General features: G+C 37.6%; 2 protein-coding genes across 2 annotated transcripts; both read left to right on the top strand.

Annotated features, from left to right (window-relative positions):
* Positions 1–60: 60 nt before the first annotated feature.
* Positions 61–10,943, top strand: LOC108247463 (hyaluronidase PH-20-like). Its single transcript, XM_017435603.3, has 4 exons — positions 61–267; positions 8,432–9,393; positions 10,105–10,194; positions 10,283–10,943. The coding sequence occupies exons 1-4, from the start codon at positions 111–113 to the stop codon at positions 10,694–10,696; spliced, it is 1,623 nt and encodes a 540-aa protein (XP_017291092.1). The 5' UTR covers positions 61–110; the 3' UTR covers positions 10,697–10,943.
* A 660-nt stretch (positions 10,944–11,603) lies between these two features.
* gpr37a (G protein-coupled receptor 37a) lies at positions 11,604–21,127 on the top strand. Its single transcript, XM_017435602.3, has 2 exons — positions 11,604–12,865; positions 19,600–21,127. The coding sequence occupies exons 1-2, from the start codon at positions 11,957–11,959 to the stop codon at positions 20,431–20,433; spliced, it is 1,743 nt and encodes a 580-aa protein (XP_017291091.1). The 5' UTR covers positions 11,604–11,956; the 3' UTR covers positions 20,434–21,127.
* The last annotated feature ends 2,202 nt before the right edge of the window (positions 21,128–23,329 follow it).

Raw genomic sequence — 23,329 nt, 5'->3', positions numbered from 1 at the left:
ATAAGAGCTTCAATAGATATGTTCCTTTGAGTGGGAAGAGAGGAAGCGTACAAAACAAAAAAAGGGAGCACCTCAGGGCTGCAGATCATTTTGCTCTGACAAGTAACTGCATGTGTTCAACTTATAATTCAAGCTCATGCAACAATTTATTTACAGAGGAGCTATGCAGACTTCCAGAGGAGAGCGAGGACATAGTATTAATGACTAAAAGTAAAGAATCTCACCAAAAAACAGTTCGAACCACAAGAAGTTGTATCCTTAAAACAGGTAGGTACTCTGTTAACTTTCGTTTTTAGGTTAAAAGGTTTACTTAGAATTTAACTCAAATATTTCGAGGATCAGGTTCAGCAGCTACAACAACACAGTTCCTACGTTGAACTGTCTGATTTGTCTGTAACTTTCTTGTAGGTGTTGTAATCTTGAGCTCTAACCTAAAGCAAACACTGCTGTATTTAAATCTACATATCAGTGCGATCAGCTGTGAACATGGTTTGTATTGTACAATAAGTCAATGATTTCAGTTTAGCCATTATTAGTACACAGTTAAACAGATAAACTTTTCTGAAGATTAAAAGAGGAGGTGAGGCGTTTGCTTCAACTCAGATGTATGACTGCATCACAAAGGTAAATATTATTAAAAGTAAACATGTTTTTTTTTAGTCCAGGAGTCTGTAACCTGCAGCACTGAAGCCACATGAGGCGCTTTGGTTCCTCTGCAGCAGCTCTTTGTAGCTTTGACCAAAAATTACATGAACATGCATTTTTATATCTAGGACCACAATAGAAAACCCAACTAGTGCTCCTATTCATATTAGCTGATACTTGCATTTCTATTGCTGTCTTTATTGGTTTAAATTTTTACAGGTTACGATATGACAATGATAGCGAATGAGTAGGTTTGCAACTACTCACTAACTTGAGGAGTAGGTGCCTGTCCTGGCAGGCAGCATGCAAGAGACAGGGTGGTCAGATGGTTGCTACAGTGCAAGGCTAAGCTTGAAGATATGAGGCCTAAATTTGATCTTTTGCAGTATAAAGTGGTGAGGACACTAAAAACAGCGCTACTCGGACACTCCACCACTGGATGGCAGCAGCGTGCATCACTCATATCCAGATGTCCTCGGGGTGGATAAACCTAACCAAGTCCGCCTTGAAAATTATTTGGTTCGACATTACTCTAGAAAAAAAAAGGACTTTATTTTGCGTGGTACCAAAACAGACCTTGGCTGGAATACTCAGTAAAAATGGATGCAGCATACTGTTTCCCTTGGAGACTGCTTTAGAGATTGGAATCATGCCTTAGAAAAAGATAAAGGACTGAACAAACATGGCTCCTCAAAAGACCATATATTTTGTGAGAGCCTTTGGAGAGAAAAAAAGATGCGCATTGAGACTGGTTCTGAAATCACAACCCTGGTGCGGTGCACAAAGAGCAGCTGGCCCACAACAGATATTATGTGAGCTCCATCATTGGCATTCTGACTTTTCTACCTATCAACCTATCAGCCTTTTAGAGGTGATGCTGAAACATGGGAATCAATAGGACAGACTGGTTGTGGTTTATTCTTATCTTTGTTTGAGTATACCATTGAAAAAGACCCAGAGTTGGCTAAAATAATCCCTGCCATTCCCAGGACTGCAAGATACACATGCACATTCATTCATTCAAAATGAACTCATAGGACTCATGAGTCAGCAGGTGACTGAATGTATGGTTGAGGAAATAGGCAACTCATTTTTCACAGTTAAAATGGATGGAACCAGAGATCCAACAGGGTGTGAAAACCTTTCTACTGTACTGCACTTTGTTGATGACGGTTATGCTATAAAAGAGAGACTACTGACAATTGCTACAGCAGAAGCAGGTGATGTGAAAACTTTCACACAGACACTTATCTAAAAAATAAGTAAAGCTGGCCTGACAACAGACAAAAAAATCTGCCAGGTTTATGATGGAGCCTCTCTTATGTCAGGAAAACTTGGTGGGATTCAAGCACTCCCGCAAGAGGAACTTGGCAGAGAAATCCCATATGTTCACTGCTTTAATCACCAGCTTCACTTAGTTATAGTTCATGTCATGTCTACTGAGAGGGCTATTCAAGTGTCTGCAATGCCCTGTACAAGTTCACATGAAAGCCAACTGTTGCAGCTATATATCAGGGAAACACACTAAAGCATTTACTTGAACAGCGCTGGACAGGACACCTGGTGACAATGGAGGTTAATCTGAAATACTTTCAGGAGATTGATGAAGTGCTGGATCATGTTGAAAAAACAGCATCATTTCCAGCAGACACGAGGATGGAGGCAGCAGGGTTGCATAGTGCTGTGTCCAAACCAGGCTTTAGATTTCATGCTCTAATTGTGCAGAAGATTTTGGAAATTCTTGAGGTACCTAACAGGATGCTACAGTCAGAAGTAATGAATCTCCAAACAGCTGTTCAGCTTGTGAATAGTGCCACAGAGTGTATTTTGGCCCTGCACACTGTAGAAGTGTTCATGGAGTTGTGGAGTAAGAGGGGTGGAGCAAGAACACAGGGAGACCAGCAGACTAAAGAACAACAAAGGTTATTTTACAGCTGCATTGATGCTGTTGCAGGGGAAATTGCACACCGTTTTGGAGAGAGAAACAGCACATTGATGGATGAAAATGTTCAGTATTTTTTTAAAACATTTCCCCCTCTCTTCAGGAGAGGTTCATGTACAGTTGCCTTCAAGTTTCTGGTGTTAATGTGTTTTAAACACAATGATTAATGCAGTGCTAGTTTCTAAAATTAATACAAAAATTGTTTATGCAAACCTGAGCACAATTTCTCAGCATTTTCTTGTGACTACATGTCACTGTTTAAGTTATTTTTTTTTGAATTAATGAACAATATATGGTTATTTCAGTTGCAAGGTTATAGAAATGTTTATTTACATGCAACCATTGGAAAAACAAATCCTGTGTTAGCGCTGTCTTTAGGATATTAAAACACAAATCTTCACTGCCCTGAGGTCAGCTCATGTAGTAACATGTCAGCCTTGATTTACCCTGAATGTTTCATTTCATTTTTTTACCACATAGCATAAAAAAAAGTTAGTGCCACAGACAAAATATATGAATTGAAATACAGTATATTGTATCATAATTATGTCAATAATTAAATAATTTAAACCTTTCTTTTGACACATTCTCTTCAGATTCATATTAAGTAGCCTAAAGAACTGAAGACTTTCTGGAAATCTTCAAACTGTTCAATATAATTGCAAACTAATTTTAAACTATGTGAGAAGTTAAACATACAGTTTTGATTGAACATTTTGATTTCAATAAAGTTTTCAAATTTATTACTAGGATGTTCTAAAACTTTTGATGCGATATGTCAACTTTTAAAAAGTCCTAAATGCACAAGTTTGTAACTGACAACATATCTTTGCCTCCTAAAATATAATTTTAATCTTTTAAAAAGCATAAATTTTAAACAGCGATAATAAGAAACATATATGCCCAGTACTTAAAACTGTGAAACACTATGATTTTTTCTTACAAAAAGCTCTTAAACAACTTTGTAACACCACTTGTATTCACTATTTATTTTGGGTTAGCTTAGTAGCTAAAATAGTCTAATAATCACTATAAAGCTGAAGCCATATGGTGCAGAGTATTTGCATCTAGTGATGTTAAAATGAATAATTCTGATTAAGAACGTTAGCAAAATGTTTGCTCTAGTTTTAATTTTTTTTTCTTGTTTACCTGCAATTTAGGCTACAAGCTGCTATGGTATCTAAATTGCTTCATTAGTATTATAAAAGATTACCTGAACAATTTCTCACCTGGACATGCAAGGACATGCTCTTATAGTTATTCTGTAATGTGGTAGGAATATATGGATAATGGAGTGCTGGAAAAAAGGGTGTGTCAAGACAAAGGAAATGATTAATAGAAAAGCCCATGTAAAAAACTGCAATGACGGTAAATTTTATATTAAATGTTTTAACTTTATCAGTAAAATTTATTGAAAATGAAGATTACTTGATTCACTTGATTGGAGATCAAAGAAAATGTGTGATTTTAATAAATTGGTATTAGGTCTAGTATTAGGATAATCAGGCTGTCATTTCCAAGAAACTATACAGAAATAGTTGGTTTTTTTATTTATTAAGTTAGTTGGCCCTAAGACAAGATATCACAAAAATCATGGCTGCCTACATTTTGACATCTGCAAAGGATACATAAAATTAAACAAAAGGTTTGTGTTCCAGGCTCAATAGCCATACATTTTACATCTGAGGAAAGCTTAATATCATACTAATGACAGTGTTAACTTTGTAAATGTCAGTTCAGTTCAATTCAATTTATTCATATAGTGCCAAGTCACAACAAATGTTACATTATTTCAGGGAACTGTACAAAATCATTCAGATATAAAAAAGCTAATTAGTAAAAGTTTTGTTTCCAAGGAAGCTAGCAGATTAACTCTTCACTTTGTCAGTCTCCCATACTGAGCAGCACATTGGCAACAATGGAAAGGAAAAACTCCCTTTTAATCAGAACCAGGCTCAGGACTAGCCACCATCTGCTTTGACTGGTTGGGGTTTGAGAGGACAGGAAAGAGACAGACAAACACAGAATGACTTGTCCAGGTGTAGTTTCTATTGGAAGAAAGACAAAGAAAAACACATGTTAATGATAGAAATAAATACAGTAGAGCAAGTAAAGACAGCAACAAAGTGAGGAAAAATGGTCAATTTGTCTTTCAGCAGTCCAAACCTATAGCAGCATAACTAAGGGATAGTTCAGGAAACCCAAGCCAACCCTAACTATAGGATTTATCAAAAAGGAAAGTCTTAAGCCTAGTCTTAAAAGTAGCCTCATGGACAGAAACTAGAAGTTGGTTCCACAAGAGACAAGCCTGATAACGGAAAGTTCTGCCTCCCATTCCACCTTTAGAAACTCTATGAACCACAAGTAAATCTGCAGTTTGAGAGCGAAGTGTTCTGTTAGAAAAATATGGAACAATCAGATATGTAATATAAGATGAAGCTTGGTTGTTGAGAACTTTGTATGTTATAAGTAATGTTTTAAATTGTATTCTGAATTTGTCAGGCAGTCAATGGAGAGAAGCTACAACTGGAGAAATATGATCTGTCCTCCTAATGCTCATCAGAACTCTGGCAGCAGTATTTCGGACAGTTTTTCTGCATCATTCTCAATTTAGTGATATTACGTAGGTGGAGGAAAGCTGACCTGGTAACATTTTTAGTGTGGGGCTTAAAAGACATATCCTGATAAAAAAATAACACCAAGGTTCTTTACATTAGAACTGTAGGCCAAATTAATGCCATCCAGAGGAAGTGAAAGGCTGCTAAGTTTCTTCCTAAGATGCTCAGGTCCAAAAACCACTACCTCTGTCTCGTCTGATTTTAAATCAGAAAATTAAGAGTCATCCAGGTTTTTATGCCTTTAAAACATGCTTATAATCTAAGTAAGTAATTTGATTCATTATGTTTCCTGGATAAATATAATTGAGTATCATCAGCATAACAATAAAAATTTATCTGAAATAAAGAGTGAACCCTGAGGAGCTCCATGAAAAACTTTGGTGTATGAAGAAAATTATTAACATTTACAAACTGGAATCTATCAAACAAATATGATTTAAACATATTGTGATCAATTGTATCAAATGCAGCACTGAGGTCGGAATTTCCATACTTTATGAGAAGTCACAAAGTCTGCTCTCAGTCGTGTGCTCGCGTGATGAAAATTGCATCATTTTTGTTCATATGGCAGGTTCGTCCACCCCTTCTCGACAGACGGCCCGGACCAAACATTTTTGTATCATGTGATTGGTCAGAGGTTCTTGTGGATGTGTTTATGCAGAAAAGCCGCTGAGCTTTAATGGAGTTAATTTGCTTCAACTGCTCCAATGAGAAGCAGCTGGCCAAGGCTGTTATAAAATACAGCCATTTTTACAACTGTTCCAGCAAAACTTAAAAACTTATGAACTTAAAAAGACCACGCAGAGACACAGGCGGCTCTTCATGGTTGTGGTGGCTAGTAGGAAGTGCGCCTCTGCCGTGCAGCATCTGGACATGTTCCCTTTGTTTGCTTAATATTGTGCACTGTGAAATGCGCAAATGCCAAATGTACTGTCTCAGTCTGTTTAATAAACACGTCTGGTTGCAGTAAGGGAAGCAAAAATCAGTAGGACAGTAGAGTTGAGAAGCCGGTAGGAAGAAACCCATTTCAATGCTTCAGGAGGAGGAAGAAGCTTTCCAGGAGTTCTGATCCGAACGAACACTTCGCAACCACATGACTGTGAACTGACTTCATAGCTTTTTATGGAGTATGATGGAGCCTTAACAGGACAAGTGCAGATGCAAGTCCACTGTCTGAGGACAGGAGAATATCATTAGTAATTTTCACCATTGCTGCTTCTGTACTATAAAAGCTCTAAACCCTGTCTGAAACTCCTCAAACAAAATATATCTGTCCAGATAGTCTCACAATTGATTTGCAACTATTTTCTTGAGATTTTTTAGATTAATGGGAGATTATATATATGTCTATAATTGATCAGACTTCCTAAATCAAGATGAGGTTTCTTAAGTAAACATTTAGTTACAGCAACCTTAAAGCTTTGTGGTACATAACCATTCATTAGAGACAAATTAAGCAAATCCAAATGGGGATATTATTCAGGGAAAATACCTTTTTAAACAGTCTGGTTGGGATGGGATCCAGCAGACATGTTATTGATTTGGATGAAGCTTTTTTTGACAAATCAGAAAGTTCAACAGGACAAAAACAGTCCAAATACAAATCAGATTCTAACGACACTTCTAAAGCGGCTTCATTGGTGTGACGGTGCTGTTTCATTTGATGGAAGAAATTTTCTCTCTAATTGAAATAATTTTATTTTTAAAACACCTCATGAAGTCATCACTACTTAAAGTTATAGGGATACATGGTTCAGCAGAATTAGTCGAGCTACAGTACTAAACAGAAACCTGGGTTGTTCTTATTCTCTTCTTTTAAAGATAAATAATATATACAGAGAAATTCACGAAGGGCTTTCTTATATGTTAGCAGGTTATCTCTCGAGGCTAAATAAAACTCTTCCATGTTAGTGGAGCGCCATTTTCTTTCTAACTGTCTAGATGCCTGTTTTAAAGTATGTAATTCTGAATTAAACCAAGGAGCCAGCTTCCTTTGACTGATCACTTTCTTTTTCAGAGGTGCAATTTTATCAAGTGATGTTTGCACTGAAGTTGTAATACTATCAACAAGATCGTATAACTTGCTGCTCTCTGTTGCATTACTCTGCAGGACACAGGGGAATTATAGATAGATAGCTTTATTTGTCCCCATAGGGAAACTGGTTTGCAGCATTGTCAGCAGGCATTTACATAAGGACATACAGTACATATACAAAAATGACATTAACATACACCATTAATGGCAAAAAATGTTTGAATTCAGCAATTTTTGGTACTTTTTTACTGTTTAATGGTTTAATAATGAAAGAGATTCTTTAAATTTGGTTACAGTGTTCTTTGATAAACATCTACAATAATGAAATTTCTTCTCAGTGGCTGTGTGGTCAGTCAATGTACACTCAAAGTTTATTAAAAAATGGTCAGACAGAACAGAATTATAAGGATGTATTAGTAAGTTCTTACTCTCTATGCCATATGTCAGAACCACATCAAGAGGATGATGAAGAGAATGAATAGATTAGTAGACATTTTAGGTAAAAAAAACAATTGACTCTATTAAATTATTAAAGGCTGTGTTTTGTTTAAGCTATCAGTTTCAAGATCCACATGAATATTGAAAAACACCACTATTATGACTCAATAAGTCAAAACCTGAAAAACTTGAAACCGTCAAATATTAGGAGTAATAACCTTTAGTTTATGTGACCACCAACTGTAAAAAATGGTTAACATGTTGGTTATTTTGTTGCCTTTTTAAACAAGAATACCACCAACAGTAAATAATACACCTGTCAGAAAAAATATCATGAGTCAAAACCTAGAAGCATGAATTCCCTCACACAACAATGTTGAATACATGTGTCTACTGTTGTAACAGACAAAGTGAACCCTTCAGAAAGGGGTCATCTGTGACCTTGACCTTGAACCCAGTAACCTTGTAATTGATACGGATCATCTATGTCCCATGAGGTGTCCAAATGTGCAGTTTGCCATACCTACCATGGTTGCAGAGTTAGAGCTCCAACAAATAATTGTCCACAGATGAATAGATGGACAGCAGCATACAATAATACACCCCGTCTTATGACGTGTATAAAAAGAATCTTTATTGTCAAAGTCATCAAGGCAAAGAGTTTAAAAGTTCGAAAGATGAAATGTTTAAGAAATACCACAGATCCTTAAGTTTTCTTATAGTTTTCTTTGTCTTTGTGTCTTTTTCTTGCAGAACCAGTTCTTAAGAAAATGATCAAAATAAAGCTGACTGATGTTACACATACATTGTCAGCCATTTTGGGCGCTGTGTTGGCCTTGGTTTACTCCATCAATGCCTTACCAATGACACACCCTCCTATGCTTCCTGGGCATCACTTTATGTTCACTTGGAATGCCCCAACCGAGCTCTGTGAAAGCCGCTTTGGCATGCCTCTTGATCTTTCCTACTTCAGTTTTGTCAGCAGTACACTGAAAACAGCAACCAACCAGAGAATCTCCATATTCTACACCGATCGTTTTGGCATCTTCCCTTATGTAGATGAAGATACTGGAGAGATGTATGATGAGGGTCTTCCACAGTCAGTAGATATAAAGGAGCATCATGAGTTGGCAGAAGATGACATTGTGTTTTACATTCCCATTGACCAACCAGGTCTTGCTGTGCTTGACTTTGAGGAATGGAGGCCACAGTGGGATCGAAACTGGGGAAGCAAAGATATCTACCGAGAGATTTCCATTGATACTGTTAAAAAGAAAAATCCATGTTTGTCTGAAGATAAAGCAGAGGGCCGTGCAAAATTCTTGTTTGAACGTGCAGCCAAGAAGTACTTTATTCAATCTATCAGGATCGGGAAAAAGTTGAGGCCAAACAGACTTTGGGGTTACTACTTATATCCTGATTGCTACAACTATAACTACAACCAGGACATGGTAGGTTTCACTGGAGAGTGCCCTCCCATTGAGAAGACAAGAAATGATGACCTGCTATGGCTCTGGAAGGAGTCGACAGCACTTTTCCCATCCATCTATCTGGAGTTGGTGTTGAAAGACTCAGAACAGGCCCGGTTGTTTGTTCGCCATCGCATATTGGAAGCCATGAGGGTCTCAACCCTCCCTAACAGCTCTTATTCCATTCCCATTTATGCCTACATAAGACCTGTGTATAAGGACAGTGTTGATGATTACATGTCAGAGGTAAGATGCCTATTTACCCCTCAAAAGTATCCAGCTCTTATGATGAGAGGGGTATAACCATTTTGGTCAAATCTTGTAAATGATGTTTTGCACAATCTTGTAATATTGTGAGATCTCACATGATTTGTTAGTGCTTGGAGTATGTTTTAAAGATGACACAAGGCATTTTTCCATGTCAAAATTTGCTCAACATCAATGAAATTTTAGATGTATGCTCAATCATTATTTTCTGAGAATTTAACTAAAATCCAACAAATGGTTTGAAAGATATTCTGCTAAGAAGGTTGACATCAGTAGCTAATGGCAAGATTTTAAGTAAAGATGTTGCAAAATGTGTTTTACTCCAAGCATGTGGTGTGAATGACTTTCAGCTACAATTACACCAAGCTTTACTTCAGTATCTGTAAAATTAACTAAGTTAGAGTCAATTTGTGTTTGCTAGTTTGCTTAGCTGTGGTGGTCATCTTGAATGGGGTTAACTCCAAAAGTTAATAAGTCATAGATTTAGATCTAGGGATTACATTTTAGGAGTTTAATTAAAATCTGTCCAGTGGTTCATGACATAATTTGCTAACATTAAAAAAGAAATGAAGACAGGCAAAATCACTATCACCTTCAGCTGTCATGCTTCAATATTTATTTGTCAACCAAAGTACACATGCGAAAAACCATAAGCTGCTTTTTTTCTGAGCTGTTGACCCTGTTCTGCAGTTTGATCTTGTCAACACTATTGGAGAAGCTGCTGCCCTTGGTGCTGCTGGTATTGTTTCCTGGGGAGACATGAATGTCACAGACACAGAGGTAAAATGTTTTGTTTCTTAAAAAATAATCAGTGGTTCATACATTCACCAAAAAACACTTACTGACTGAATAATTCACAATCCTTCAGGATTCCTGCTTTGATTCTCGGCGCCACTTGGAAAAAGTCATGAACCCATACATCCTGAATGTCTCCACAGCAACACGGTTATGCAGCGAGGCCCTTTGTCAGGGCCAAGGTCGCTGTGTGAGGAAGAACTGGAATGACAATGTCTACCTTCATCTTGACCCACGCCGTTATCAAATCCAGCGGCGTTTCCATGGCAGCCCATGGACCGTAAGCGGTGGCCTTTCACAGGATGACATCAAGGGGTTCAACAACAGTTTTGACTGTATGTGCTACACTAAGGCACCGTGTCGATCAGTCCTCACAATCAATGTCCTCTCCAACCCTATTGTTACCCAGAGGAATAAAAGTGTTTACATAATGTGCTCTCCCTTGTTCATGTTTGTATTAATATGTGTGAGGTATGTTGTGATGTAAAAATAAACTCAAACTTTTCATGTCCAGGTGTAATTTAGATTTAGTGCTACACTTTGTTGTTTATTGTTACAACTTTATTATTTCTCTATTGTGAATCCACCCTGCCCACATATTCAAAGAGGTATAGTAGATGTTGTATTTCTGTTTGTTTATTGTATTTAACCTCTGTATTGTTTAGCTCTGAGGCATGTGAGGCCTTGGAACATTTTTTCCATATACAGACTAATAAAGGAGAACTTAAAGGGAACTGGAAGAACATCTTTATTATGCATTTTAACCAATGCTCTTTGGAACTCACAACTTTTTAAATCCAGTAAATTAAATGTGTTAATCTGGCTACCTAACAATTTTGGTGTAGTATCAAACTGGCCACTAGATGTCGTTCGAAACTCACCATTTCTAACTGTAAACATTTGAGAAAAAGGTTTTAGCGGAAGTTGCATTCGTCTGCTTTTGACAAATTTACAGATGGATCATTTCTGTTATTTAATTTATAGTCCTAAATAATTTAATGAATATCACACGAAATCAATTCTTCTTGAAATATTAGGAACTTCTTTTTTGAGGCTTCATAATTTATCCTAGGAATGCATATCATCATTTAATTATAAACGTGTTTACGTTTGTGCCAAATAGACTACAGAAATACAAGTTCCGACAATTTATTTAATTATGATTATTAACAAGTTCCGACAATTTATTTAATTATGATTATTAAGAAGTTAGGATTATTTTTACGATAAAATGAAGACAGCCGTGTTAATAATTTAGACTGCGGAGTAGTGTTTAATCTCGGGCATACAGTAGCTCAGTATTTTGTAGAACATATCAGTTTTAACCAGCAGATTCCCCTTCCTCACCCCGCCTTCCTCCTCCTCCTACACCTCCTCCTTTCCTGCTTGTTGTTCTCCGGCTGCAGCTGTCCCCGGCCTGTGAGCGCTCCTGCGCGCTCGGTATGCGGACACGTTTACAGCGCGCAGCCGCTTTGAAGACTGTTTGCTCCTGGGAGTTTTTTGTTTGTGAGTCCGTCTCAACCTGATCTGATCGGTCCCGACCGAAACGAACCAGAAGCTGATAGGTGTCTACTAGAAGTGAACTTCTGTGAAAGTGTTCTGTTCACTGAAACTTTAGAACAACTGAACTTTTTAGTTCGAAGGTAAAAGGTTTTGTTTTTTTTTTTCTTGCCTGGAATCACTGTCTGGAGATGAGTGGATCATTGAGGATCACACCGTGTCACCTCACGGTTTAGACAGAAACACAATGTTGCCTCAGCGGCTACTTTTTTTGTTGATGTGCTGCCAGGTTGTCGCGAGTCAGCTCCACACGCACGAGACAAGGGTCACTTTTAGTCCTGATGGCGGATCCGCCGCCGCCGCCGCAGACAAGAATGTGCACAGCCGGAGATGGCGCACGGTCAGCTGGCGCGACTATAGGAGGACGCGTGAAGCCAATGCGCGCGCCTCGTGGTCAGATGCTGTGAACCATGAATCACCTGAGCTGCGGGGGACACGCGGGTCTCGGCGGGGTGTACGTAAAAGCGACACGCAAAATGAAACAAAGCCTATCCAACCTGAGCCGGGGGATTTACGCATGACCACCGAGCCAAGAAGAGTAGAATGTAGTTCGAGAGAAGCGCTTCACGGATCAAAATTCACAACCAGAACCAGTCAACACCAACGAAGGCACAGGCCGAATCTAAAATACGACAGGGCCCGGCGGAGCGAGCCGCTGCTGGACTCATCGCGGGAGGCTCCTCCAGGGGCCATGGCGCAAGGGCAAGACATGGAACATCCCACAAAATTCAACACTAGTGACTATGAGGAGGAATACTCCCAGCCGGACGTCCCTGACTCCACATTGGAGCCCGTGAACCCCCGGACCCGACGCAAGACGGTGAAGAACCCGTTCTATCCGCCCTCCGCGGAGTCGTACGCGGTGACTTTGGCCGCCGCCGTCATCTTTACTGTAGGTATAATCGGGAACATGTCGCTTATGTGCATCGTCTGTCACAACTACTACATGCGGAGCATCTCCAACTCCCTGCTCGCCAACCTCGCGCTCTGGGATTTCCTCATAGTCTTCTTCTGCCTGCCGCTCGTGGTGTTTCACGAGCTGACGAAGAACTGGCTGCTGGGAGAGTTCTCGTGCAGGATAATCCCCTACCTGGAGGTGAGAGGGGAGGGGTCCTGATGCTGCTGGCTGTTGTCAGGTCAGAGGGGTTGATTACTGGTAATTCAGACATTTCACCTAAATAAACCGAATGTGACAATAATATTTCTGAATTGATTGGTTTGTTAGTCAAAATATTAATGAAGAAGTTCACATTTTTGTCTAAAATTGTGTAACAGCAGTCAACTTATCACCTGCTGCAGACAGGTGAAAGAGGAGGATAATGTTTTTGTCTGTGTGTGAGTGGGTCTGGTACTCTCATGATTTAAATGAACCTTTTAGGAAATAATTGTCTGATGTTAATTTGTAGTTGATTAACTTTTGGAGCCAACTCAATTCAAGATGGCTGTCACAGAGAACTGATCTTAGTAATTACAAAAATGGCAATAATTTAGTCAGTTTTGCAGATATTGTACTTAAATTTGATGTGGCTGTAGTTGAGAGCAATTTGCAAAATCTACTTCTAGTTAGGGATGTATTCTATGGCAAAAATATTATATCACAATTTTTAACTGTGGGATCACAATCACAAACTGCTTTTGATTTTTACATAGATTTGTAACTGTTGACATTTTATGATTTTGCTAGTTACAAAACACTGCAACTAAACTATTTTTCTATAAAAGAAAATAAACATAAAAACAAAAACAACTAAAAACGAAGATAACAAAAAACATAGCCATAAGGAATACATATGCAAATTTTTAAATCAGTGGGGGTTTTTTGCACTTAGAAAAGATTTGAAACCAATGTATGATCATTTTTTTTTATTTAGGATGAAGACTAAATTATTTAATATAATAAGTATTAAAATAAAATAATTTTTTTTAAGATAGTCTCAGCTAAAACACCAGCGTCAATGGGTTGTTTCATTAATATTTATAGTGTATTTATATTTCTAAATGACTTCTGTATATTTTTCTTCTCAGATCTCTGCTTTTTTACTTTTTGTAAAGTAACATTAGGATCCTGACAAGCTGATGTTAGTAATTAGTAGCTAGCTGAATATTAGTCTCCACAGTGAACCTGTATATACTGTATTTCACCTGCTAACATGTTAACTCTTGTAGGTTGTTGCCAACAAGCCATGACCAACTGTAATACCTGCTAGAGAAATGCACAACCAAACAACATTATCTTTTTTAACAGCATAAAACTTTAGGGGGATACCCCTCTCAGCTAACACACAAAATTGCATGATGGCTGAAAGCAACCCTTAAGTACTGCCTTGCACTCTGTGAGACCAAAGGAGGAATACCTGCTCTGTTTTCTCATTTTGAGAAAAGTTAAACCAGTTCTATATAACAGGGAAACTTCTCCGTTTTGGTTTAACTTCCCTTTTACAGTCCAAAAACATATGCTATTTACTGCCTTATGTTTAGAGATTGACTGATGTGAGTTTAGCAATAGATTTTATGCCATTGGAAAGTCTGTTTATTTCCCCATTGTGGGTTGAATCTTGTTAAATATTGTTTATTGGATTATATAATTGAAGTATAAGGAAACTACGGAAGCGCATTGCTATCACGCAGGAAAATCACGTTATAACGTGATACGTATCTTGTTTAAACGTGATACTTATCTTGTTAAAACGTGATATTTATCCTGTTAAAACATGATAATTATCTTGTTAAAACGTGATAATTATCTTGTTTAAACGTGATACGTATCTTGGTAAAACGTGATAATTATCTTGTTAAAACGTGATAATTTTATGTCCAGGAAGTGGCGGTATTATGCTAGGCTAGTACAGTGGCTAACAGGAATCGGTCAGGTTTCCCTTCATGTTTGGCCTACACGGATACGGATGCTGCTTTGCACTGTGGTTAAAACCAATAATAGTATGTGTACTCTGACCAGGATCCTAAACAGAACGGGACTGCACAGAAGGAAACGTCAGTCTGGTCCTTTAGCTGTGGTGGCGTTCCTAACTGACTGTCTGGATCGAAGCTGAAGTTGGCTTCCGATTGTAGCTTCTGATTTGGGAAATGGCTAAAGAGCGATTATAACGGAGGCTCAGCTGTATTTGAACATTTTCTTTTTAATATGTGAATAACGGCAACGGCTGTTCGTAAGCAAGCAACCGAAATCAACAGAAGGCTAGATAGTGGCAAAAGACAAAACTAGATCCTGTTAAGAATTATTATCACGTTTTAACAAGATACGTATCACGTTTTAACAAGATAATTATCACAATTTAACAAGATACGTATCACGTTTTAACAAGATATGTATCACGTTATAACGTGATAACGTTACATTTTTTTTTTTTCCTGTGTGATAGCAATGCGCTTACGTAGGAAACAAAACATATTGGCAAAGCAATTTATTCATTAAAAAACAGGGACAAGTGGAAGAACCATACACAGCCACAACAGACTTGGACAAACTCCTCACATGCTGCTCACCAGCTTGGTCATACACTGCTATGGGATGGTATCCAATCCAAGTCATCCAATGTTGTTGCTTTGGTCACTCTGTAACAAACATCACATCCAAGCTAATCCCACAGGTGTTCATGGGGTTGAGGTCAGGGCTGCAGGCAGGCCATTCCATCCTCTCAGATGCTAAATTTTGGAGGTAGTCTCTGATAAATCCTGCTCTAAGCATTGTCATCTTGGACAATAGAGTTCAGTCCCAGAGAGTGGAGATTTGGGATTGCCACTGTTATTGGTATTACTCACAGGGGTACCAGAAACTCAAAACAAGAGATAATAGCAGAATAAGTCATTTGGCATTGGCAGAGAAGATATAGGTTTAGATATAGGTTTTTCATGGATGCTACCCACATACTCAACTCTGCTGCTCAACCCACAGATTTTCCAAACAAAAGTGGAAACATTGAAGGGGAAATAAAAAAGCGTTCAACAGTATAAGATTTATTGCCATGAAATATTGTTATAACAAAGAAATAATCAACCAAACAAACTTTTTTCTAATGTTTGTTTTAAGGTTAGCTACGTAAATTGGTGATTCTAAACTGGTTCTAGGTGTGAGTTTGTGCCTGCATGATTGTTAGTTTCTTTGTGGACCTGTGATGGACTAGTGACTGATTTAGGGTGTACTCCACCTCTCTCTTGATGAGCACTGGAGAGAGATACCAGCTCATTGTGACCCTGCAAAGGATCAAGCATGGATGGCTTTCATTTCAGTGCTATCTATGACATTTTCATAATGCTAGTCAAGTTTGTTAAGCCTTAATCATCAAACGGAAACCTAGTGGTGCTGGAGGATTTTGTCTGTTTTTTTAAGAGTAGTGTCTTTGTTTAAGTTCTGCCATGAGCATTATTTTTCCTATGTCTGATAGCCTACACATGAACAATACATCACATTATGTGAGAGAGGCCTTCAGCTTTAATGTTGTACATTATTAGACACATTGCTCTGGGAGGGATCTGCAAAAGACAACAACAGTTTTTAACTTCCTCTGTTTCTTTTATCAAAGACTTTAAAGTTTATTTTTTTAACTTTTTGAGTGCTCTGGATCCCTGTTATACAAGTAAAACCTCACTCACTGATTCAAAACTCCTGATACCAATTGTACCTGAAAGTTACATTTAGATCTGTGAACTGTCAGCATCCAGACTTTGAGGTTCTTTTTCAGCCAACAAAACCTCTTCTTTTATGTTCAATTCTAAACTTTTTGTTTGTTTGTTTATTTGTTTTATTGTTTAACAATTTTCCAATATCCACTTTAGGAACTTGTGTAAAATTTGTATAATTTTTCTGCAAAAATATAGAAAGGTAAAACAATTCTGTATGTTATGATTATATTTCTGTAGAAAGGACATACAATAAGAAAATAGCGGAACAGAAATGAAGACTTCAGATGGAAATCAAGTTTATTATCCCTGAGTGATGTTAAAGGTTGGTATAATGATTATGTTACAATGTGCTCTTCCATCAGGCTGAGGAGTGCGATTAACCAGACAGAAATTAGATGATGACCCCCTGTAGATCAGTCCACTACCAGCATCATTATAGACAATAATAAAGAAGCCTGAGATTGAATCTGAGTAAATGTTAGACCAATGTTTAAAGGGGAAATGAAAAATGTTTTGAAACTAACATAAATCAAAAGAGAGTCATTAAAAGGTGCTTGTTTTCAGTCTTGCATTTAAAAAAATTACACTAATTTAAAATTGATATTGTTAAATTATATTTATAAATTATATTAATTATATTAATATATTATATAAATGAATCAAAGATTGAATAAATTCCTATGGTCTCTTCGTCATTTTTTGTGATCACTTGGACATGTGACATATCACGTGCCAAACACAGGAACACGAACAAAGCAGTAAATAGCAAATATGGATAGAATGAGGGTGAAATGATTCAGTGTGTTGCAATTAATTGTTTAAACCGACCCAAAACTACATCAGCTGCCATTCTTCAGCTTCTCTAATGACAAGAGTGTTTGATGGATGTGGTTAGTTTAGCTCCAGGTGAAAAATACAACCCAAAGTCTGGTGACTGACTGTGCAGTTAATGTTTTCAAGAGGACCACCTGAAACACAAACCTTTAATAGAAGAATGCTCGCCTATCAGACCACCACCCGTCTTTAGTTGTCTGGATGGAAAAGTCCTTGAAGACTGTGTGACATCATTGTAAAAGCTTGAGGGTTTCCCTTGTGAAATGTGGGGGTCAAGTTCCTGACAGCATCACTCCAGATCCAAAATAGAAAAAAAGTGCATCTGCTTCCATTTTCACTGATAAACACAGTGACAGTAGCTTCCTCAGGGGTCTGCCACAGCTGGCCGCAGCACCTTCTTTGTCACCAGTCAAGGAGGTAACACCGTCCACACAATTAGCCCACTTTGGCATTTTGACACAGAAATTTACCCTTTAAATCAAATTTCATTGCAGTTTTTTTTTTACAGTTACTTAAGCGTAACTTTGAAAACAAAACCCCCTTAATATTCTGCTATAGAAAAATAAAAGCCAGTCAACTTTGAAGTGGCAAAAGCCTTCATCCAGGCTAGGCTAATGCCTAGCCAAACAAGTGCCATTTTTTTCTAATAATTTTTCATGCTTATGAAATAACTGAGAGTCATCATCATCATTATCATCATCATCAGTGAGTCAATTAAGACACAAATAAAACACAGTAGTATTACGCTATGTTTAATGCAATAATTACAAAATATAGTGTATATTTGAAGTTCATACACGAGATACTTTTGTTTTAAAAAAAGAAGGGTTGTTTCTTTGCTCTCATTTTAAATAAACATTAAAAACTTTATTTTACAAAAAGACTAGGTTTTATAATTATAAATGATGTAAAGGTAAATTTGACGAAATCATAGAACGTTAGTAGAAATAGAAATTAATAACTGACATTTTATACATTCACAATAAGACATGTTTTCAGTAAAAAAAAACATCATAGAACATGGAACTTGGAAAAATAAAAATGGAATGTCGTACATGAAATTTTTGATTTTATATATTTGTGCAACAGCTTACATTTGAAAAAATGTTTTGTCAGGTATTTTAAGGAAAGGTTCAACAGGAAAGTATTAAAGACTTCACATTTCAGGCAAGTCACTGTGTGAGAGGTGGGGGACACCCTGGACAGGTCGCAAGTCCATCACAGGGACACATAGAGACAAATGAGACAAACAACCATTCACACTTCCACTCACACCTAGGGACAATTTTAGAGTTACCAATTAACCTAACATGCATGTTTTTAGTCTGTGGGGGAAACCGAAGTACCCGGAGTAAACCCAGGCATTCAAGGGGAGAACATGTGAACTCCACACAGAAAGGCCCTAGATTCGTTTTCCCTAGAAGAAGATCTTTCAATCTTCTTGCTGTGTAGAGACAGCTCAAACAACTGAGCTGCCATTTTCTTCCACTTATCTGAGACCAGGTTGCAGATGCAACAGCTTAAACAGAGTTTCCCAGACGTCTCTCCACCTAGCTTATTTCTCCAGCTCATCTGTGTTAATTCTGACATGTTCCCTTGCCTACTATGAAATATATTTTCTTTAACAGGTTATTGGTCTTCTTTGGTATTTTCCCATTGGGATGTCTCAGAATAATTTTTGAATCCTTTCATTCATAGTGGTCACTGCAGTGGACAGCTATTTAAAATCCATTTTCTTGTATATGTAAGGACTTTTATGCGCATAGACAACTAAAGTGGCATCATGTAATACACTGCCATCTAGTAAAAATTCTAAAACATATCCTGTCCGCCTAAGAAAGCATGTAGAAAAGTTCATGAATAAATAAAATTTTGACTTCTTTTTTCACCACTTTTTTAAGCCCGAAGAAAAATAATAACACTTTGGGGAACAATCTTGGCTGAATTTATCATAATTCATGCATGAAAATCCAGAAAGTATTCGGTAAAAATTACTTATGGAGAATATCGTTTAGCTTAAGTACATATTTGTAAATGGTTCAGGACTGGTTTATGTGAATATCCCACATAAATTCCTATCGGGTAGCTACATAACAATAACAATGATCAAAAGTTTCTGAACAGCCAACCATCAATAATGTTTATCATTACCAGCAGTCATTCTAGAAAATGTCTTAATACATCAGTAGTTCCTCACCTTGTCCTTAGTTTCTACTTCTAATGGAACATTCTTTATGGCTATTGCAATGCATGTTAAATTTGTGTCAATGAGTTTTGAGCTCTGCAATGATCTTGGATCATTGCTATAATAAGAAACAAAACACATTTAATATTACATTTGTCTTTTTCTCTCAGGTGGCATCCCTTGGGGTTACAACATTCACACTGTGCGCTCTGTGCATCGATCGTTTTCGTGCTGCCACCAATGTGAAGATGTATTATGAAATGATTGAGAACTGGGTATCTACCACAGCAAAGCTTGCTGTCATCTGGGTTGGTGCTCTGCTGTTGGCTTTGCCTGAGCTGCTGATCCGACAGCTTATAACTGAGGATGGAGATCCACCCGACGTGACACCCTGTGAACGCTGTGTGGTTCGAATCTCCACTGAACTACCAGACACGCTGTACATACTGGGGCTAACCTACAATGGTGCACGCCTGTGGTGGTATTTTGGTTGCTACTTTTGTCTGCCAACACTGTTTACCATCTGCAGTTCACTGGTCACAGCCCGCAATATCCGTCATGCCGAACTGGCTTGCGTAAGAGGGAGCAAGAAGCAGATCCAGTTGGAAAGCCAGATGAACTGTGCTGTAGTGGCACTGGCCATCCTCTACGGCTTCTGCATCATCCCAGAAAACATCTGCAACATTGTCACCATGTACATGGCAGCTGGCGTTCCCAGGAAGACACTGGACATCTTGCATCTGATTAGCCAGCTGTTGCTCTTCTGCAAGTCTGCATTTACTCCTGTTCTACTGTTCTGCTTGTGTCAGCCATTCACCAGAGCTTTTCTCGACTGTTGCTGCTGCTGCTGCGATGAGTGTGGCCCACCCCACTCTCCTGCTACTGCCACTAGTGATATAGACAATGAGTGCGCCACCACTGAGCTGGAGCTGTCACCATTCAGTACCATCCGCAGGGAGCCGTCCACTTCTGCTACATACTCTGCTGTGGGGACACATTGCTGAGGTTAAAGGTTAAAAATGAACAGCATCTCATTATTAGGAATATGACTGATGGATATATAGACATACAGTATCAAAATGTTTATTTCTGAGTGACCCAAAATGTTGAACTTGTTTACGTCAACTGACAGACTGTTAATGCAGATGTCTGTCCATCCAGTGTTTACAGAATTTCTATATGTGAAAGAGTAAACTGCATTAGTTATTTGCAATTATACTAGGTTTTTAGCTCTTCAGTATTTTTACTGAACAAGTTTTTATTACTGTTTCACAAAACCTTAAAGCAAACACTAGCCCAGATAATTTCTTCTGTTATTTGGTCTCATGATATGGGAATATTATGAATATATCCCTTTCATTTCCAGATTGTGAATAGAATTCTGTAAGTACTGTTTCATTTTTATTTTAGTCTTTATTTTCATTTTTATATTCCCTGCAATTTCTGCCAAATCATTTTTTTCTTGGAAATTTTATAGGATTAAACAAGATATAGGATAGGGTTATACAGAGATAGATCTCAAGTATAAGGCAATATGGTTTGCTGAAACAACTGGCATAAAAAAAATGTGTTTTTGTGCCTGTGAATGAGTTGTAGTCATTTGAGTACTTCGTTTTTCATTCTGTTTTGTCAGCAAAAGTCTGCCCTCTGTGCTAGCCATAGAAATGGTCATATATATATATATATATATATATATATATATATATATATATATATATATATGTANAAGCACCTACAGTTGAAAGAAGAAGTTTACATACACTATCAAAAGACACATGGTTTTTTACACTGTCTGCCGTGAAATCAGTATAAACTCTTCCCGTTTTAGGTCAATAAGGATTTTCAAAACTATTTCTATTTGCTAAATATCAGGATAATGAGAGAGAAAATGTTTTTATGGCAATTTGTATTACTTTTATCAAGTCAAAAGTTTAAAAACACTAAGATTACTATGCCTTTAAACAATTTGGGACATTTGAGGTCATATCTTTGAAAACTTCTGATAGGTTTATTGATAACATCTGAGTTAATTAGAGACACAAGTGGATGTAATTTAAGGCACACCTGAAATGCACTGCTTCCTTGTGTAACATCATGGGAAAATGAAAAGAAATCAGCCAAAATGTCAGGAAGGGAATTGTGGACTTGTGGACACAAATCTGGTTCATCCTTCAGTGCAATTTCCAGATGCCTGAAGGTGCCTCATTCATCTGTACAAACAATTATACACAAGTACAAACAAGATGGGAATGTCCAGCCATCATACCGCTCAGGAAGGAGACGGGTTCTGTGTCTCAAAGATGAACGTGCTTTGGTCCAAAATGTGCATATCAACCCAAGAACAAAAGCAAAAGACCTGGTGAAGATGCTGGCTGAAGCTAGTAAGAGTGTGTCATTATCCACAGTGAAACGAGTATTGTATCGACATGGGCTGAAAGGCCACTGTGCCACGAAGAAGCCATTACTTCAAAAGAAACATAAAAACAAAGATTTTAATTTTTGGAGACATGTCATGTGATCTGATAAAACTAAAATTGAACTGTTTGGCCATAATGACAATCGTTACATTTGGAGGAAAAAGGGAGAAGTTTGCAAGAATGAGAACACCATCCCGACTGTGAAATACGGGGGTGGCAGCATTGGGGTTGTTTTGCTGCAGGAGGGACTGGTGCACTTCACAAAATAGATGGTATCATTAGGAAAGAACATTATGTGGAAATACTGAAGCAACAGCTCAAGACATCAGCCAGGAAGTTAACGCTTGGGTGCAAATGGGGTCTTCCAAATGGACAATGACCTGAAGCATACTGCCAAACTGGTTACAAAGTGGCTTAAGGATAACAAAATCAGTGTTTTGGAGTGGCCACCACAAAGCCCTGATCTCAGTCCTATCAGAAATTTATGGGCAAAGCTGAAAAGGCATGTGCGAGCAAGGCAGCCTACAAACATGGCTCAGTTACACCAGTTCTGTCAGGAGGAATGAGCCAAAATTCCTGCCAACTATTGTGAGAAGCTTGTGGAAAAATATATAAAACGTTTGACCCAAGTCATACAGTTTAAGGACAATGGTACCAAATACTCATGAAGATTATTTAAACATTTTACTTTGAAGAAAGATAGAAAAATTGCCTTAAAAACATTCTGTCTCTCATTTTTCTGGCACTAAGCAAATATAAATAACTTGGAAAATCCTAATTGACCTAAAACGAGAAAAATTTATTTTGATTTCACGTCAGACTGTGTGAAAAAAAATGCATGTCTTTTTATATAGTGTATGTAAACTTCTGGTTTCAACTGTATATAAACACATTTTATTCATTTGTTTCAAATATTTCAGGAAATAAAGCAAATATAATTTTATTATCACATAATCAAACCTATTGAAATCAAAGATCTCTTGCAAGAGTTTGATGGTGGCCAAGGCAGCTCAGTTACAACAATAAAAAAGTATACACGTATAATAAAATCACATACAAATGTTTTAAGGTGATAAAGAAAAACTGAAATCTCTAATTTGGAGAGGTTTAGAAGCTGCTTCCATACAGTGTCAAAAATAATAATAAAAACAAATTTGGCTTAATGGTTTTAGTATTTGAATATGAGATATGTGCTAAAGGATAAGGATTTTGATATTTAAAAGATACACACTTCTTGGAGAAGTCTTTAAAATTTGGAACTGATGAAAGATTTAGTGGAACAAAGTTCCAATTGGAAAAAAATCCTACATTGTCTAATCAGTTCTTTTAGATCACATTCATACACCAATAGGGCACATCAGAAGCAATGAGGAGTCCAATGTCTTGCCCAGGGACACTTCAGCATGAGACTGCATACTGGTGGAATTGAACCTCTGACTCACATTGGAGGATGACTGCTCTCACCACTGAGAACCAGCCACCC

The sequence above is a fragment of the Kryptolebias marmoratus genome, linkage group LG17 (assembly GCF_001649575.2).
Source record: "Kryptolebias marmoratus isolate JLee-2015 linkage group LG17, ASM164957v2, whole genome shotgun sequence".
NCBI classification, from domain to species: domain Eukaryota; kingdom Metazoa; phylum Chordata; class Actinopteri; order Cyprinodontiformes; family Rivulidae; genus Kryptolebias; species Kryptolebias marmoratus.
The sequence above is the reverse complement of the archived record's forward strand: the minus strand, read 5'-3'. Positions and strand labels throughout refer to the sequence as shown.

What these genes read in the sequence shown, in the direction of transcription:
- gpr37a (XM_017435602.3), top strand. Translation starts at nt 11,957, where the DNA reads ATGTTGCCTCAGCGGCTACTTTTTTTGTTGATGTGCTGCCAGGTTGTC. An exon ending in GGATAATCCCCTACCTGGAG is followed by an intron (nt 12,866 to 19,599) that starts GTGAGAGGGGAG and finishes TTTTTCTCTCAG; the next exon opens with GTGGCATCCCTTGGGGTTAC.
- LOC108247463 (XM_017435603.3), top strand. Translation starts at nt 111, where the DNA reads ATGTGTTCAACTTATAATTCAAGCTCATGCAACAATTTATTTACAGAG. An exon ending in AAGTTGTATCCTTAAAACAG is followed by an intron (nt 268 to 8,431) that starts GTAGGTACTCTG and finishes TTTTTCTTGCAG; the next exon opens with AACCAGTTCTTAAGAAAATG. An exon ending in TTGATGATTACATGTCAGAG is followed by an intron (nt 9,394 to 10,104) that starts GTAAGATGCCTA and finishes CCTGTTCTGCAG; the next exon opens with TTTGATCTTGTCAACACTAT.